This window comes from Aethina tumida, chromosome 1, assembly GCF_024364675.1.
Source record: "Aethina tumida isolate Nest 87 chromosome 1, icAetTumi1.1, whole genome shotgun sequence".
NCBI lineage: Eukaryota > Metazoa > Arthropoda > Insecta > Coleoptera > Nitidulidae > Aethina > Aethina tumida.
The window spans coordinates 84608-105639 of NC_065435.1; the positions used below are offsets into that span (position 1 = coordinate 84608).

The 21032-nt window shown below is 28.4% G+C and overlaps 1 protein-coding gene across 1 annotated transcript; it reads left to right on the forward strand.

The window, feature by feature from the left end:
• Positions 1–326: 326 nt before the first annotated feature.
• On the forward strand, positions 327–19794 carry LOC109597289 (short stature homeobox protein). Its single transcript, XM_049970358.1, has 5 exons — positions 327–816; positions 10350–10582; positions 13053–13110; positions 19142–19356; positions 19486–19794. The coding sequence occupies exons 1-5, from the start codon at positions 327–329 to the stop codon at positions 19669–19671; spliced, it is 1182 nt and encodes a 393-aa protein (XP_049826315.1). The 3' UTR covers positions 19672–19794.
• Positions 19795–21032: the final 1238 nt, after the last annotated feature.

Sequence of the window (21032 nt, forward strand, 5' to 3'; positions counted from 1 at the left end):
AGTTTAAGCGACCAGAAAGAATCATAATCGTAAATCTACATAATTATAGCAGTAAGAAAAACAAGCGATAAAAAATGTCAACCACTTAAAGTAAAGCTATTGACTTAACATAAATAGAAAAGTCCCATAAAGATAGAATATATAGTATAACACACCCCTTAATAATATCCCTCCAATCGTAGTGCTTCATGGGATAATTAAGGGTGGTGCCACGAAAGACCGCAACCCATTCGGTAACCATAGAAACGCTACCCTTACTTTTGAAATGGTGATTTCAGTGTTCATGCGATCGTTCTAAAATCTACCACAGATTAGATTTTATTATTATGGAGAAATTAACACAATTTGTGTCTAAATCGTTTAAAAACAATAACAATAATACAATGAGTGATCAGTGCTTGAATTTAACTTTCGATGTTAAAACATCGTCCTCGCCAATTAAATTAGAAAAGGAATTCGATGAATCGAAAAAGCCTAAAAACTGGCTCATTTCCGATTTACAAAAAAAAAGTCAATCTCCCACCATTGGCATCGACCTAAGATTAAACGCAAACCAACCGGTGTCGTTAATTAATGAGTCCGAAAATATTGAAAATAACGAAAATAGTGAAGTGTCCCCTGACGGTAATGCTGATGCAATAAAATGGATTAAAAACAATTCTGAAGTGAAACATTCGCCGAAAAGTAGTTACTGTTCCATCTCCTCGTCGATTGAACTTGAAGATTCTAAATCATGTCCCGAAACGGTATTTAGTGACAAAAAAGACAACAATGAGGATAATAGATGCGAACAAAAAATATGTAAGTCAATTATTAGTCAATTTTTATTTTCTTATCTATCTTAATAATTTATTATATTATTATATAATTTATAATATAAAATATTTATTTTGCAATATGAGTATTTGGTAAAACGGTTTGTATTTGACACAATCGTTGCCCGACGCAAAGACTATCTATCTATCTATCTATCACATATCACATAGACTGACTGACTGTCGAACTATAACAACTAATTTTCATTTCATTTCATTTCATTTCATTTCATTTCATTTCATTTCATTTCATTTCATTTCATTCCATTTCGCTGCATTATCAAATATAATATAACAAATTTTAGTGAAACACCCACAAATAACAACAAATAAAATAAAACAGGTAGCTACAGATTTGCTTATCAATAACTTTTTTATTTATTTTAAATGGCTACGAAAGTCTAGTCTAGTCTATTTGAAGTAATACGAGTAAGTAATCTCTTAAAAACTTTAACATTTTCATTAACAATGAGGATCGAAGAATTATCAAAAGTTTGATTGTCGTCGTAGGCATGCATTTTATTTATCGTAGAAAATTTCAATCCTTAATCTTAATAAACAGTGCCAAATTCTTTCAGTTTAATGTGTCGTTGTTTTTTGGCAAAAACATGCTTTTATACGGTTTATGATCGTTAAAAATTAACTGCTACTTGTTGGTCTAATACGGTAGACTATAAAAATTAGGAGATTACGAAACATAAAATGTTCATAATCTCCTAATAAAATATTATTAAATATTGGTCTTTATGATGATTACCATACAATTTAATGATGAATGATTTAACAATTTAAAACTGAAAATTTAAATGTTCATTTTTATTTGTGGCAAAATTATGATAAAAAGTAAAACTGTTTGGTGCTTTGCAGGTTCCATTTCCATTTCCATTTCCATTTCCATTTCCATTTCCATTTCCATTTCCATTTCCATTTCCATTTCCATTTCCATTTCCATTTCCATTTTTGTATTGTTAATTGTAACGTTAATGGTATTAACTTCTATGAAGGAATATATTTTTTTGTTTTTTCTCCCCTAACCAGTAACCAGTAGCCTAATGAGAGGTTTTTCTCATAATTGAAGGTTAAAATTATGTATAAATTAACAAAGATTTTCTGTATCTACAAAATTTATTTTATATTCATTTTTTAATTACAACATTTATATTTTATCTCTATGAAAGTAATTTTGTTATCTCGTGAAACTAAAAGTGACCGAAAAGTGAAAAATATTCGAATATTCTCCTCTCTTCATAACATACAAGTTATGCCTGATGATTGTCATAGACATTTCAACAAGAAATTTTGCTAAATTTATTATTGTAAAATATTTTCGAAGAACTTTAACTTTAGTGGCTTTTTAATTTTTGTAAAAAATGCTATAAGGTATCAGTAGAATAAAATTCTGTGTGGAATTTGTCAAGACACTTCCTTCTTCTTGTTTTTCTTCTTCTTTTATAAGCTTACATTTTTTAATAAACAGATAAAATGTTTACGTTTAACGTAAACGTAAAAAATGAAAACAATGCTTTGTTCACCTGTAAGTGATTACAATACTCCCACATGAAGTCAGTCCAGTAGCAAACTGTAAGCATTACCATGTTATGAAACAAGCGGAGAATACTTTTTTACGCCAAATATTTATGCGAGTAATACAAATTTAACTCTCAATTATATAGAATATATAATATAGAAATTCGAATCAAATTTTAGATTTATATTTCATTTGGTTTCCATAAGTCTCTAAAGAATCACATTCTTACAGTTTCGCCACCCTGTATATATTAAACAAATTTATATAATTCAATTTTAGGGATATATGAAACACGTAGCCAATAAACTCTTGAATAGTTGATATTGATGGTTAAAAAAATATTTTGATGTTATAAAATTGATGGATCAACACTTAAAAATCACCATCCTACCTAGATATTATATGATTTATAAATAAAAATAGTACTAACTAACTAACATTCCTGTGTATTTAACTGTATGTTGTTGTTGTTGTTGTTGTGCCATATTTAAATAATTTTAAATACTTGTTCTATATTTAGATTGAAATTGTAATTTTGTGTAATTTTTCTCGCGTTTGATTTGCGTATGAATTTCTATAGATAATTTAATAATGTGTGAAGAGACATGACAGGCAACCAACCCTTGATGTCATTTTCAACACAAAATTATTTAATTATGGTTATGCTTTATTTTAATTGATCAAGCGTAATATTATTCGATTAAAACTTAATTCTATAATGTATATAAATGGTTAGCCCGAAGGGTCATACAGATACAGTCTAGGAAGGGACAGCGAGAAATCCCCCCCTACGTGTTAATGTGCACTATGTATTTCTTTCTACTCGATTACATTTACAAAACGAGTCTAACTAATATTACATGACAGACTGTTGTTTAATCCTCCAACGCAGTTAAGTGATTAATTATGTAAATGAATGGTTATTATTTACCAATTTCTAAACCAGAAACTTACCCTATTAGATTATTTGATTTTAAAAATGATATTATTTGAATTTGAAAATAGCCGCAAAGTGCTATTAGAATAATTTTAATTTGAAATTATTATGAATACGACATCAGTAAGGTAAAGTAAGGTAAGGTAAGGTAAGGTAAGGTAAGGTAAGGTAAGGTAAGGTAAGGTTTTGTTTGGTTTACTAATGTACATACATGTACATGTACATGTACATGTACATGTAAGTAAATGCAGTCAGTGGAGGTGTGAATCCAGGCATGTAGCATGAAGTTACGTAGAAGGGCGAGCAAAGTGAAACAACCGGTAAAACATCCCCTGAGAGGAATTAGTGCAGACAACACTGAATTTAATGCTTATCTCCCAGGGGCAATAAAGCCATAGGGCCTAGATTAATTTAATTCTATTACTTCTAATGAGAATATAAAATAAAAGCTAAGTTTACTGCTACAATAAAATTTATGTAAAGTATATTCAAATAAAACAGAAAACTTTGTATATTTTATTTCGCTGAGGCAATCGGTTCTTTAATTCACCACTTCAACTTACTTCAACGTTTAATACATTTTTCAAAATAAGATTTTAATTTAATTTTACTTATCATTATACATAGATTTTAATTGAATTATCTATCTTCAATTAATTATTTGAATCTCAAATCTACTAAATCAACTAATTATTAAATAACTAAATTTATTTATAGAAAAATTTTGTCTAGTCTGATGATGGACGGATTAATTGGTATTCAATTCAGTAAATTTTATTTTATCAACAGAATTACATTGATGCTTATAAAATAAAATTTACAGAAAACGTAAGTTGATTTAAGTAAACTAGTGACAAAATCAAATCAAATAGGTATTACTTCAAAAAATCATCAACAACAGCATCAACCGGCAGCGTTCCCTCTGAAGCTGTTGAGCTTTAGATTTCTTATGCGTCGCCCTAGAGTGTCCATCCACTCCAAGATGTTGTTTGTATTGGATGATTCACTGCCCACTCTATAACTCCCACGTATGGTTTAAATAAATAAACGTGTCCCTGTCGTTATAAAGTGAAGGTTTCCTAATTGGCGAGTTATTCTTGTTCACTCTTTAAGTGACACCTCCTAAAATCAAATGTCGATATTTTCGAAGAGTAGTCAGTCTCACCGTCAGACGATCACCGATTCCATAATCTGTGAATACTTGTTTGGAGCAAATTTGCCACGTACACGTACACGTACACGTACACGTACACGTACACGTACGTGTCGCCCATCTTCCTTTAATATCTAAGATTAAAACGAATAAATATGCAACATATAAAATTAGGAAGACAATAGAACAGAGTAAAGATTTTCTGAAATAGCACAAAATAAATATAATGTAATATAATATATAGAAATCAACAAAGAATGAATATTTGAGAAATAAAACGTTAGGGAGACTTTAGGCTATTTTATAGCAATTAACTAATTATTTCTTCATCTTCGTTACTTAACTTTTAAGAATGGTAATAGAATAGCTCTCGACTTCAAGGTACTTTAATTAAGAAAATGTAATTAATTATTATGGTGTAAATCTCAGTTGAGAAATTACATAGGCGGTAAAAAAGTGAAAGGGTGACACATTAAATGGATTGTCCGCAGGGCCCGTACCTTGTAAATAAACGCCATCTAAATAATCCCCTGAATTAGATTATCTCAATGCAATACATAAAGTAGTAGTAAGTAGTAAGTAGTAGACGTTGAAATTACATAAAATGATTTCCCTTGTTTGGTTTTAATTACAATATTTGCTGTTGTTGTACTAGTTATCTTTTAGAATAAATTATTCATTATCATTCATTGTTATTCATTGTTATCTAAGGGTTGTATCAATTTTTATGTCCATAAACTCACTGACTGTCTGTCTGTCTGTCTGTCTGTCTGTCTTTTTAAAATACTAACGGATTTACCACGGGATTTACATGGTCAATGTTTATTTATACATTATACAACCGTTATTTGATTAATTACATTAACTGAACCGAATGCATTAACTGAAGTTTTTACACACACTTCTAGTGTGTTTGTTTATTAGTTTTTACAGTACCATATATGTGTAACAAATAAAAGTATCTATGACTAATATTTTTTCTAAATATATTCGTTGCAACCTTTATTAATAATAACAACGATATATTCTTTCATTGTAATACATATAATGTTGAACGATAAATAAGAATATGAATAGAATATGGCGTCATGAGACTATCAAACAAAAAGCATGATAAAAACGATCCAAATCCGTATATTTATAATATACTTAGTTTATAAGTGGTAAATAAGGAATCAACGAACGACTCAATCTCTCTCTAAACAAAATATTTTACATAATTTTTGTTTCGTTGAAAGACCAAATATTATCAATAAATAGACGAAATGGTAAATAACAATTTCGATTTAATTCTCAATAGTGAAAAAAAAAACAAGAATTTTAATGGAACATACCAAAATAGGTTTAATAATTTCAGTAAAGGTAATTTCCAATCCAGAAGTCCAAGATGTTATTTCAGTTATAGTGATGATTATATTAAGCACAATAAAGGCAGGTTTAATAATAAATATCAATCATCCTTAGCAACGTGAATCAACAAATTTTCTAAATATAACTCAATCGAAAATAATAATAATAATAATAATAATAATAATAAGTAAGATGTGTAAGAAATGACTGGTAAAGGTAAAACCTTATATAAACAAGAAGCGAACGGACCACCATTATTACGAGTATTCGTATTAAATAAAAGCAGGATGGATAAAAGGTGTCGTATAGTAATAGTATAGAGATTTTTAAATGACCAAATTATAAAGTTCCGGAAAATGTATATTATATATTCTATTCTATTTTAGATTCCATCCAGATTTTAGACCTTGTACACCATTTATAACAAATATAGGGCAATAGCAAATGAAAAAGTTATTCATGCAGTCCTCCCTTATAAAGTAACTTTATCAATTATCTAAAAAAAAAAGAATCCGTCGGTAACTAAATTTTATAAATAGAATCAAATTTTTCCTCTTTAGTTGAAAGTGTAACACTATTCATGTGAAATTTTACTTCAAAAAAAAAAAAAAAAAAAAGATGTTAATAGTAGAGTATAGAGAATTATTATAGGCAATACTCACAAGTAGTAATTTAGTTTTTATTGAATGAATTACTTACTGATCCTTATTTGAATTGTTATGGTAGAACGAAAGCATTTCATAATATTAATAACCTATGATCGGTTGATGAGCTTTATGACGATGACTTTTTAGATCGGTGGTGATATGTCTGTTGAATAAACTTGTACAGTTTGAAAAAATTCAAAATCATTAAAATAACAGTGTTTTTCAGTTTGTTCTACATTAATTAATATTCGATACCAGATTTAAAAATTATACGTCAATCAATTCAATCTCTGCTTTATTTTATAGTTGGCATCTTAGATATCATTTCATCAAAAATATAGATTTATTTAATGTCGTCATGTTAATGTATTGTATTCAAATCAATATTTTTCATATATTTATTATGTACAAAAATGTGGTAAAAAGTTGTAATCGGTTGAGAAAATGAATAGTGGATTACGGTCCTAATATTGTAGTACCGGTTTTGTAAGAAACTTTTTAAGAAACTTGTTTTTTTATATTAATAATTATTAAGCAATATAATATTTTTAAGCAATTGGTTGAAAATATCGAGATATTTTAGATTTAAATTAATACAATTGGTTATTAAAATAATATAATTTATCTTTATCAATGTGTCACTGTCAAACATTTTTTGATTTAGGTGTAATTTAGGTATAACAATATTTTTATTGTTTACAATTTTCACTTTTCTCTTCAATTTCTATTCATACATAATTTTCAAATTGAGTCTCGATATTTTATTTTGAAATTTCTCAAATAGAGATATATCGTTCTAGGATAAACTTTTGTTGATTATATGTATACCAAATCAAAGTTAAAAGGGCTTGATCAATTTAACAGGGGATATTCGTCACGCCACATTTTTCGTTTGCGCTTGCTTCTGTTACCACCACAGCGCGGTGTGCCGTGTGCCGTGCGCCGTGCGCCGTACGCCGTCTGTGGATTTCTTGAATAACTGTTTGAGGGGAACCTCCTCCATTAAATCTGTCACGTATTTCCTCTTCGTCACTCTCTACTCCACTAACAACTGATTATTACCGGTGTCTATTTGATTTTGGCTTTCTCTCTATCCAATTAGACTCATGACAGTTCTAAAATTAATTTTATAAATAAATAAATAAATTCTGTTTTATTCAAACAACAAATTAAATATTTATTATAAATTATTTTCTCTCATGTAATGTACGAGATTGGTTCTTTCAAATTTGAACACTGATTAATTTTGTATTACTTTTGAACACCACACACACTACACTTATGGACTAGACTTTTTAATTAATTAACGTTTAATAGTCACCAATACGATCAGTATTGTAGTATACGCCTTTCCATTTCAGTAAACGTAAGCGTTATTCCGTCCCGGCTGTGTATTCGAAACAAATGGAAAGAGCAAACAAATACAGGATAGAGAATTTTGAGGGTGGAGCTTATCAGCATGATTTAAATTGCTAAAATGGGCGTTTTATGTTTTTATTCAATCAAATCTAATTCAACACAAGAGAATCCAATTTAGAGTTTGTTTTCAATTTTGTTAGAAAAACCTTTATTGCATTACGAAACAAATCACTGAGGGTGCAATTTAACTTGTCAGAACAACGAGCGCTCATTGTTCTGGACATAATTTCATTACCATTGATTTTTACTGTCACATTGATTTTCTCATACACACCAAATCCCACATTAATCCCGCAAAACATAATTCTCCATCCACTTCAACTTCACATCTATAAACTGCAATCTATAATGATACTAATGGTATGGTATGGTATGGTATGGTATGTTATGGTATTTTAATATAAACCATAATTTACTCTACTTATTATACATATTTCATTAACTAATCTAATAATATTAATAAAATTAAATGTCTTTTTAATTGTTAATTACACACTACTTTACAATTTGTTAGTTTAGATCTGAACCGTGAATTTCTAAAGTTTTACAAATCTCAAAATTAAAATTACATGAATATTGACATTTCCCAGACCTTTTATTGTGACTCAGCTTTCTAGATGCTGTATGGGCAATACAAAATTCAGTTAACGAACTTTACTGTTACTAAACATGAACAACGAATTTAAAACTTAACTATAATTAATATAAAGTACTTTATAATATATTCAATCAATAATTATAATAATCATTATATTGATGTTTCTATCTCTCGTGATCTAAAAAAAAAAATTTCTTTGTTTTGTTGTTAAAAATTATCTTATAAAATATTACGTACCCTCAGGATCATTACTCAGAAATTTTTAATATTTGTATATTTGTTTCTTATTTAATTATATTATTTTATTTGCTAATTTGATTATCAGTTCATCTTGAATCTTGAAACACTAAGATTTTACCGTTTAGTACCGTTTGAACCTAGTCAAGATCTCTACTCAACTTTCCTGGCGGAGTTGTTCCCTCACAGGTTTCCTTCCGCCACCCTCCGTTCGAGTATCATCCCCACTAGGCACTTCCGCCAATTCTACCCAATTACAGACAGACAAACAAACCTGCCACTGGAGTATAAGTAGAAAAATGTGCAAAAATATTGAGTATCATTGAAAAACCAGTGTTTAATCAAATCACATTGATTTGAAGTCGAGAAGGGTGCAAAAAGTAAGCTTTTTATAAAAATTTGTAGTGTTCAAGCTCAAAAACTGTGGTTGCAGATAAAGTAAACTAAACAATGTCACAAATTAATTTAAATTTGGCACTTATAGAGTATTTAACTAATTATGAAGTAACCTTTAAAGACTGATGCAACTTTTTTTCAAAACACAATGAAGTATATATACCACATGTACCATAAACCACTCCTAAATGGTAGAATTTCCTATATGATAACGTAATTTATTACGTCATGACATCTAAATTTGTATTGTATTGTACATAACAGATTTAAGAATTGAAAGCAGATATCCAGTATATTAAAATAATCATATTTAAAATTTTACCTTTTAAAAAACAGACCCCCTCTATATTAAACAGATATTAAAGGTGAAGTAATAGCAGAAATGGACATAATTAGTAATAAGATTAGATTATATTAGATTAGATTAGAATTTATAAACTGTGAAACAGGGGGTGTACGCAATAAGACCAGATAGCATCATGCTTTTAGAACCAATTAACGTTATGGTTATGAAAACATATTTATTTCCTCAACCTCCTCCTCAACTCAACGATACAATACTAATTCAATTCAAACCATTTGTTGCTCTGTCGAAAATTTCATTTAATAAAATGTCAAAAGAAAAGACGTAATCCAACGTCTCCTATAGATTTTTATACGTCTGCAGAGAACAAACCGATGAAAAATATCTACTAACTTAAAAATGAAAGTGAAAGAGAAGAATGAGAAATCAATCGATGATAGTTTCCGATAAATCAAATGTTATACATAAATCGATATCATACATGCTAATCCGGATAGTATTGTTAAATTAACAAATTGCTTTTGAAAAAAATATCGAAAAAAAAAAAAAAATATTTAAGAAACATTTGTATTAATATCGATGCTGCTCAACTATTAGTTGGATGCAAAAATGGTGGATTCGCATAAGAAAGAAACCCACTGACTAGTATTAAGCTTCGTTCAGTGTCACACATACCCTGCATGTTAATGTTTCCAAGTTTCCCTCTAATCTTTACACTTTATATTTAAAAATATAAACAAAATTGTTTTAATAGTAAAAAAAATTGAAAAATTTAATTAAAAAAATATTATGTCTATTATTTTATTACTATTTTTTTTTTTAATTTAAACAATTAATAGAATGTACTATCGAGGTACTTAAAAATAAATTAAAAAATTTTGTTAATTTGAGTATTTTTTCTTCTTTATGTTTTGGTAAAAGAAATTATATATATATATATATATATATATTATATTTCTTTTCAGCAATTATACTTACGGAAAAAGATGAATTGGATAATAACCTCATCAAGAGCAGGTGTACATCGACAATAGGCAGTTCAATTAAATCATCAACGAAACAGAGACGATCGCGCACAAACTTTACGTTGGAGCAACTTAACGAATTAGAAAGATTATTTGACGAAACACATTATCCAGATGCCTTTATGAGAGAAGAACTTAGTCAACGTCTAGGTTTAAGTGAAGCAAGAGTTCAGGTGAGACACAAGTTATTCTCTAATTTTACACATTATACATTCTGTGACTTTTGATTACCCTGCTTTACATCGATTTTGATCTGTGATATTTGATTAGATAACAAATCATTTAGTTCATTTTAACTTTTATTTATGATATGATATGATATTCCATTATCCAAATTATAAAAAGTACAACATAATTATTATTCACTAGTAGTTCTCAGGTTAGGATAGATTAGGTTAGGTTAGGTTAGGTTAGGTTAGGTCAGAATAGGTTAATGTTTTAATTAATACTCATTAATTCATATATAAGACATATTCACATCAACACAGTCAAAACAACGAACAAGGTGAAAGGGTTTACCAACATTTATCTGAAATAGTATTGCATGACCCATAGGAAACGTAAAACATGAGGGAATCTATAAAGTTGAAAAAGGTAAAATCTGTCGAAATATAGCAGCAAATTTACATATTCATTTATTTTTCTTTCCATTACATTCCCATTTTGAAGACAACCGACAACGACAATTGAAATTATTGACCATAGAAATAAATTATGTAAAAAAAAAAGTTTCTATATTTTTGCAGAATACTATTTCAGTCCTATTTATTTGCAAACATTAACATTAACATTATTGGCCTTTATTGAAATATAGTAGCACCCTTACAGCCATTTTTTATTTATTTCCACCCTTAGATCATAATTTTAATCCATAATAGCTGATAGCGATATAGAATCGAAAACCATCAAAATCAATACCAAACTGAGTCAAGATAAATCAACGATGGTCATCTCATAAATAAGGGAAGTAAAAGGATATAATCATTTGACCGTTTGAGCAGCGAAAAACGGTTTCCTTCTAACCTTCCTATTCGTTTTGGACAATTTAGTCAGAGTAATGTTTCAATTAGCAGATAATTTAGTAATGAATACGTATGATGTGAACAAAATAAAATGGAAATCAAATCATTTAGACGTTAGATTAACGACTTAGGGGAAAGTAGTATGGCTGATTGATTGATAATGCTACCTACCAAAATCTACAGCTCCGGTCACAGAACCGGATTCAGAGTTTAGGAGGAAATCTCCTACATCTATTGTATTGTAGTTTGGTAGGTAGATTGTGAGAGTCATATTTAAACGTTTTAACGTTAACTATTAAATTTTAATAATTTAATTAAATAACATTTTTTATTTTAACAATTTCTATACTTTAGGATATTTGTTTACACAATTTTGGGTATAACAAAAAGAAATATACATATTAAAATTTTATTTATTTATTTATTTATTTATTTATTTTAGTAGACAGAAAAATGAGCATTTAATATTAAATACTGTACGTCCAGTGGAACAGCATTCAGCATTCAGCATTCAGCATTTTCAAGACGTCATATGCTAAATAATAATATTCATTCAACATTCTATAATTTAAATTTATAAAAGTAAAGTGTAAATCCCCTAGGCAAATATTTGTTGCAATGACAAGTTCAAGAAAGCCCGAGTGGGACTTAGTGCAAGTATTGTATGTACAACTACGTCTAACGTAACCTTTACAGCTTACACCACTTGAAGTGGAGAACAATTTGTATTTATTATTTTTAATTATATTTCTATTTTAAATAACATGTAATGTACATTAGAGTTTTACAAGGGAACTGACTGAAATGAAATATCAGTCTACGATCTACGACAAAATAAATGTAGCTTGTACATTAAAATTAACTGAATGGAATTTTAAATAATCGAATAAAAAAGCGTAAAAGAGTAAAGCTAGTCTACCAAATTTGATTGTATTGTAAGTTCAAAACAAATACTTTTTACAGAGGAAAGTAATTTGTTACCATTCACACGGAAATAGTCTATTTTAATGAATAGTTAAAAATTTAATTTGGAAATTGTGGTAATTAAATTGAAAGTGATTTATATACAGCGACACAACAGAAGTTCGAAAGAGGTAGGTGGTAGGAGTAGGTACAGTAGGTACCTACTATACAATAATCGAGACAGCTTAAAGAGATAAAAATGTTACTCCAAGAAAATCTATACCAATACTATTAATGTAATCAATTTATTAAGTGGTTTATATCAACGGGGGTTGTGCGTCTGCTTAATCGTTCGTTTAACGCAGACAGGGTCGGACCCAAATTTTATTTTCTAATCGTAAATTATTTACTTAAACTAAGTAACCAACTTTTAGGATTGTTCGTGTATATTATTTTTAAACCTTTTTGGTTGTTTAATTGTTTCATTTCATTGTACTATTTTCATGGTTAATTGATTAATTTGTTAATATGATGATACTATGATAATAATGTAATATGTAGAATATGATATGCAAATAATAATAATAATAATAATAATAAATAAAATAAAATGAACGAAAAGTAAACCTTTTATTTTAATATGTTGTTAATAAATATTGTAAATGTCGTTGTGCAAATATCAAGATTAAAAACTTGTACTTGTTTGTATTTGTTGCAGGTCTGGTTTCAAAATAGAAGAGCGAAATGTCGAAAACATGAGAGTCAAATGCAGAAAGGTAATGATCAAAATAATTCGATTAGAACTCATTGCTAGTGTATAATTACATATTTTGGAACACTATGAAAATGAATGACATTAATTCTTGTTTATATTTTGTTTGGGTGAGCAAGAATATATTTTACTTATAAGTATATGTTGGATATACTAATTATGATGTATGTTTTTTGTGAAGAATTTGTGAGATTAATAAACATAAACAAAAATATTAGAAACTTTTAATTTTTATTCTTATAATAATATGATATAAATGTGAAGTGAAATTTGATTTAGAATTTTTTATGCTTTTTTAATTTTATAAATTTAAATTAAGAATTTTATTATTATTATTATTATTATTTTTTATTTAGCTGGTCACTATTAAATTTTTAAGCGTAATTTTTTAATTTCATTCATAGTTAATTGGAGTTTAATTTTTTAAATTTGATAAATTTAAAATAATAATTATTTTTTTATTCAATTTATTTTTAATTTTATAAATAATTTCAGTAACCTAACCTAGTCTAACCTAACCTAACTTTATTTATTTTATGTTCTTTTGAGATATTTAACTTTTTAGATGCAGAATTTAATTTAAAACAAAATATGTTTAGATTATTCCAATTGAAAAAAAAGTTATGGTGGAAAAATAGATCATCAAAAACATCACTTAATAGCTGCATCTAAAATTTCCGATTATTTACTCTCTATAAAGTTTTTAAATTATAAATTTACTTAATTATTTGAAATAATTAAATTTGAATTTTCTTCTTTTAAAATATAAGTTACACGCAATTATTTTTAATAACAGATTTTTACGGACATATTTTTTACATGTGCAAAGAGTCATACGATTTAATGCAAAGCTGTATATTAAATTTTAATTTAATAAACATGTAGCTGAATCTACCATTATAATCAAATAAAACGCTATTCGCAATAAAACATCCCCTGCTCATAAAACGAAGCAATTGTATTTACAAATAGGGGTCAAATCCCTTTTTGTTCACTTGTAAAAGTGATTTTGCCTTCAAGCTGTCTATTTATTCATGGTTTTATATTCTACAAGGGTGCCAATAGCTACAAATCTTGCATGACAACTCTGATTACTTTTAATTAAGTACCCTCTATAAATAACATAATAATAATATTATAATAATTTATAAGTTTATAATTATATTATTTATAATTTTATAGAACAGTACATTTTAATTAGACATTGGATTTAGATTGTAAAAATTGTGCACGAGTTTAATTTTAGTACCGCAATTAAATTATTAATTATTAATTATTAAAAAGAATCCGTTATGTTATGTATGGTATGTTAAAGCAGTGGAACGGTGCGGGGTTGGGTAGAATAAAATTCAGCAGTAGCATGTAACCGGTAGCCCATAACCCGGATGCAATAGAAAGTAAGTGTGTTGATACACAAGAAAAGCACTAAGTGTAATTTAGCAGCCCCTTGGGCTTGTCCGTGCACCGGACTAGTCATCTTATTCCCGACCATTCGAGAATGACTGAGCGCTACAAAATTGCTCTCCCGGGGAATTATTTCATTTGATTGAAAACTTTCTCAAGCCAGTATTTTTTTAGTTCACTCTTGAATATAAATTCGATTATACGCCGCAGATTTGCTAAGGGAAATAAACCCATGACATATTCATAGCTTTCAAGAATTATGAGGGTCTAGTTTTGGTTTAAAGATGATTTCAGTAACAAATTGCTGCCTCTTCTGAATAATTTAATATTCTAACTTAAATTTATGATTTGAACGGATACACTTCTCTCACTCTCACTCCGTAACACCGTTCTATGCTTCTATGCTTCTATGCTTCTATGCTTCCTCATTATTTGCGTTTGTTATACCTATAAACCTGTAATTTACTTTTTTTTTTTTTTTTTTCTTTTTATTTATTTATTTGTTTTTTTCATTTTATTTATTATACTTATTCCATAGTTAATTTTTTTACTGATTTTTTTATCTCTCTCTTTTAACGTTTATATTCAATTCCTATAAATCGTATTGTTAAATGCCCAAACAAAAGAAAAATTTGTATTTAACAGTTTTAGTGACGAGTTGAAGTCAACTATTTGGTCTATAATGAATTACGTACACGTACACAGACTCAAACATTTTGGACAGGGTACTTACTCTTCACAAAATTATAATCAATTTTGTAAATAGTACCGATAAAATCAGTAAAGTTATTTTATTTATGTATAAAAAAGTTAATATTAGATAGTGTCCTTAACTTCTATAGTAATAGAATTCTCCACTACAAAATAAATTATAATGAATTTGATATTGATATTCAATATTGATTTCCCATTCACTGAACTTCACAGTGGATTAAGTAGAATGTATTATGCAAACTCTGTTCAGATTCTACCAGTACTAAACAGTATAAAGTAACAAGATTTCAGTTCGTCTGAATTACTCTTTTTCGAAGATGCTGATAGCAAAAAATTTCTGCTAATAACTAACGACCAGTACGTAAGAAGCTTAACTCGAATCAATATTTTGAGAGTTATATATATAATATCTACAATTGGATGTTGATCATTTAGTTGGTACTTATGTAAGGTTTTTTTATCTTTGGCTAACATGTTTAACGAGATTCTTATTTTATTTATAAAATATTACGCATTCATCATATGTACATTTTTTATATAAATAAATATTTTCATGTTTTACAATTGAAAAAAATTGAAAATTGTTAAAATCTGTCAAAAAATACAAAAATACTTTCTCGTCTTAAAATTATTTCTGATTAGTTTTCTCCTCTGTAGACAATGATTTAATTACTATGAAACATTAAATTGTTGTAGGGTTTAAAATGTTAAATATATATGTATAATATATGAATAATATGAATTATATATAAATCATTAAATTTGAAAAAAAATGTATTAGTTAAAACATCGGAGATAATAATCTCAATGACAATGCATGTAAAAAATTAAGAATAAATAAATGTATATAAAAATTTTGAAAAACAACTAAAATCAGATTTAATCTCATTAAATGTTAAGTAAGTTTCCAGGGATATTTCATAGAACCTACAGAAAAAGTTAGAAAATCCCATAACTTCTATATAATTTGAATTTCTTTGTTGCCAGTGACATCTTTTGCTGAACCAATATACTACACAACGATCGAAGAAATAATAATAAATAAAACTAAAATTTCTCTATCAAGTTTCCACCTCTTCTCAGAGTCCACTGGAACGGAGTTGTGTATAGGATTTTGTGTCTTTTGCGACTGTAAGGAATATTTAGCGCATGCATTAACTTTTTGAATTTGAAATCATCTTAGGTTTAGGACATTTTATATCGCAGATCGTAGATTTCAGTTTTAATAAATTATGTAGAGAAAAATGTTTGTTATTATAGTATCTATATGTAATTTATTTTGTTTTTCATGTACGACTTTTGTCATTTAGGTGGTTGAATTTTAAAAAAGATAAAATTTGACTAATCCTACTTTATTAATTTTTTAATTTAATATCTAATTAACATTTCATTATTAAATAAATTTAGAAAATATTTAATAATTAGGTATAAAGTGGATTAATTTTTATAAAAAATAAAAGTCGAATAAGTATATTAAAATAATACATAATAATATAACATTAACAAGAAAATATATTTCTATATTTTATAATAAAAAACACAACACAATTAAAACAAATAAAATAAACACATTGCGATTTATTTATTTGTTTATCAATAAATCGGGAACAAGTTAAAAAAGAATAAAAATACATTTTTAATTAAATACAAGACGACTATGTATATAGTAAAATAAACTAATATTGTACTTACCAAAAAATAATGGTAATAATAATGTAATGTTTTAGAAATACAGTACCCAAATAATCTATAAAGTAAAATGAACATACCAAAGGAATAAAAATATAATATTTTAAAAATGAAAATAATCTGTAAAGTAAAATATATTAAATGAGCATACCAGTAAATTAAGAATGTAATTACCTGCAGAATAAGAATAATACTTTATTTTTAGACACGGAAATATAACCTGTAAAGTAAAATATTTTAATTAATAAGCAATAATCTTACAAAGCGACAACACCGCACTGTAAACTAAATATTTGGCGCAACCTTCGAAATGTCGAATTTTTGGGGAAGCCCCTATAGTTTTTTTTTTTTTTTTTTTTTGGGACAAAAAGGGGAAAGTCTTATAAAAGACACACTCCTGATGGAATTCGGAAACAGTGTCGAATTTACACCGCCCATGCCAAATGGCATACATATATGATAAACTCACATATGGATGGCAAAGGGCGTATATACAGGGCATTTACGGGTTTGCTGAACCAGAAGACGTAAGGCTGGCAAAGATGCGAAGCCCCCTATCAACTGAGTTGACAGTGGGAGTTGGATCCGTTAGCTTCCCACTGCCACTAGTTTGTGGAGTGGTAGTGATAGTGGTACTGAGCCCCAGGACCACGACAAGGTGGATCCATCCTGGGGATGTTATCTCTTGATGAAAAATTTAAGATTACAAAAGAAGTAAAAATGGCACCTATAGAAAAGGCGTAGCTGTGATATATATTTCGGAAAGTAGAAGTTCGAAGAGACCACTAACACCTATGTATCAAAATGTTAAGGAGGATGATTTGGAGACTGATTTGCAACCACCTTCACCTCTTTGAACTTTTTTAACTTGCTAATTCTAAAATAATAAAATTCTATCTGATTTGATCTGAAGTTTTGGTTTAAATTGTCTAAATAAATAGTAAATATTTTAAATTACTTAAAACTGACAAAAATTTGCAGTTGTAACAGAAACTTGTAGTGGTACCAACCGGGGTATCATTTGAAATTACAAAAGTTACGAAGAAAAGGCCACGTGATCGACTAGAATGAATAGAATCCCTTGTTGTGTGTGTTAAAATATAATTATAAAATGTACAAATAAAATAAATAAATGTACAAATAGAATTTATTCACATTTTCACACACACATTCACACTTGACTTTACAATGAAAATAAATATATCAATGTAATGTGTCTTGTAATAATTATTTGTATAACTAATCAAATTAAATGAATTTAGTTATTGTTCATCGTCATATAGACACTCTATCGAATACCAAAGCCAATTTCCTCTTGGTCCCCATTTTGGAAGATCATCAAAAGGAAGGTTTTAATGTGCATAAATATAATAACAATCCCCAAAGGAGTTATCGCCACAACGTCTCATGAACAATATCAAAAACAGTATACACACACCGTATACATACTTCAATAAAAAAAAAAAAAAACATCAAACTTCAACGTACATTAAAACATAAGAAACGATACAATAACTTTAAAATAATGAAACAAAATTATGCAACGATATCTTAACAGAATAACAAGATATTAGATGTCCGATAACATTGTTCTCACTTAGGTCTTCAGAAATATATAATTGAGAAAAACTATTTTACGAGATCATATTGTTTCTAAATAAGATGAAACAAAAAGCCACGACCACGTGCACGTTTACACGTTACGTCGACAATGATTCGAAAGATTTAAAACTAAGAAAGTATGTATACTCATTGAATTGAATCAAATCGAAGATTATTAATTAACAAGAAATATATAAAAATTCCTACCTAGATTTGGATTTCGCAATCGCACGTCTTAACGGTTCGAACGCTTGAACGGAAGAGAGCGACGCCTATAGTAGGCGTCGCCTACCACTAGTCTAAACTTTTTTACAATATTATTACAGTCTTGCACAAAAATAGTTGAAACAGTGACGGACAAAAATAATAGTACATTAATTAACTCGAATGCCTAAACAATAAATAACAATATCAATCATATACTTAATATAATAATATATATTTAAACATATCTAACAATAACAATCTTTATTGGTTTTTAATACGACATTTATTCGAATTGTCACCCCGGCGACTCTCGAATATTTGCCGAATTGAACAAAGTTGACGTCAAAAGACAGCGGGAACTACAAACTAAAACCACATTTTCAATTTTTTACAATTCTGTTCTTCTTCTATTCTCTCAGGCATTATGATGAATAATCACAGTCCACCAACGAGCACTCCGCTGGAACCATGCAGGATAGTCCCGTATATGAACGTGCCAGCTCTACGTGGTTTAACGTTAACACCCAACGCTGTAACATTATCAAATTACGAAAGACTGTCGACAGCATCATTATCTCAACAAGGGACAGCATTTTCAACAATAAATTCAGCCTTTATATCAGCTGCTCATCAGGTTGGTAATATAATAAGTATAATAGTATGTACATACATACCAACTAATGAAATATTTGGTATTGGTTATTCCGTAAAAATAATACTTTATTGTTTTGTTTGTTAAACAATATTTTTCTTATTGTCCCAGTACGCAGCAGCAGTGGCAGTGAGTGGAAATCCAGCTGCGAATATATTGTGTCACCCCCAATACCCACTAGAGTTCGCCGCTTTATCCGTCGCTCACAAAAACTCGAGTATCGCAGATTTAAGACTAAAGGCAAAGAAACATGCTGAAGCATTAGGTTTGTCGCCACGAGAAAAGCAACATAATTAAATATGTGCTAATCATTATGTACAGCTCCCTAATTTTAAGCTTTGTACTTATAAGTTATGACACACGTCCGTAACTTTTTTAAACATTGAAATTAAAGTTAGTATCTATGTGATTTAACAAGTATGTAAACTTTTTTTGTTATATGTTCTTTTTTATTTAAAATAGTATGTGAATTCTGTATTCATATTCCTTAGTGTCGCTATTTGAAATAAATACTTTTAGGTTGTATAGTTGGTTTTATTCTTGATTGATTATATAAATATTTAAAATTATTATTTTATGATTAAAAAAAACTATTAAGAGTATTATACCGAAAGAAAAGCGTTTACTCCGTCTGAATTTTGAGAGAGACATCATGCACGAAAGAGACAGTAAAAGTCACTCACCACGAAGCAAGGTACGGACTTTTACTGTCTCTGTCGTGCATGATGTCTCTCTCGTAATAGTTTTTTTGGTATCTAATATCATCGATATAATTCCGCTTAAGATAACTTTTTTATTCCAATAAAATAATCGAATTCGACAGAAGTTTCGGTAATCTAATAGGCTAATTACCCGATCCGGTTCTGACAAATCAGTAAATTGGAGAGTAATTAATGTTTATCCGCACAATTTAAAATTAAGAATTAGTTGTCATGTGCACCTAAATTATCACACATTGATCTTGATAGATTAAAATCTACTTTTTCTAGGTCTAAATATATATGATGAATTATAATGAACGTATCATTTAACGATCAGTCATAAGTTTGTCAAAGTTCAATATTCACACGCAGAGATTGCGGTTATTATCAGAGATAATGTTTGTCGTTAATGGTATTGTCAGACAATATCACGGGGTAATAATCAAGTACCCACAAACAATTGTTTATATGTAAACATTAAGATTTGGTTATACATGGTGGCTCATCAATAACACAAAGTCTAAAACACATTTGGTTTGTTTATCAGCGGGACAACTTTTGAACGTGTCAAGTAAAATTAAGTCGATATTTGAATTTTTCGTCAAACGTATAGTTCGTATTTGAAAAAAATAGGGAGATGAGGTACATTTTTGATGGGTTACCCTATATATACCACAGTATCAATGTAAACAAGAAACGTTTGGAAGAAAGTGAAATTAGTGACGTTCAAAGGACACTTTAAACACTCTAACCCATAGAGTTACTATTTGTACACAGACTCTATATTAATTTTCCATTATTATTTTTTCTAATTGACAAAATTGCAACATTTACACAGTTGCTGTTGTTTATATGTAAATGTAAACTACACGTGATGTCACATTCAGTATTTTGACAGATCCACAGAGTCGACAATACCGACTGAGCAGCGAATCAAGTTTATGTCGGTAAAAATAC

Bases quoted from the DNA above. Each gene is read 5' to 3' on its own strand.
- LOC109597289 (XM_049970358.1), top strand. From the start codon at position 327: ATGGAGAAATTAACACAATTTGTGTCTAAATCGTTTAAAAACAATAAC. The intron at 817-10,349 runs GTCAATTTTTAT...ATTTCTTTTCAG, and splicing joins AATATGTAAGTCAATTATTA to CAATTATACTTACGGAAAAA. The intron at 19,357-19,485 runs GTTGGTAATATA...TTATTGTCCCAG, and splicing joins TTATATCAGCTGCTCATCAG to TACGCAGCAGCAGTGGCAGT.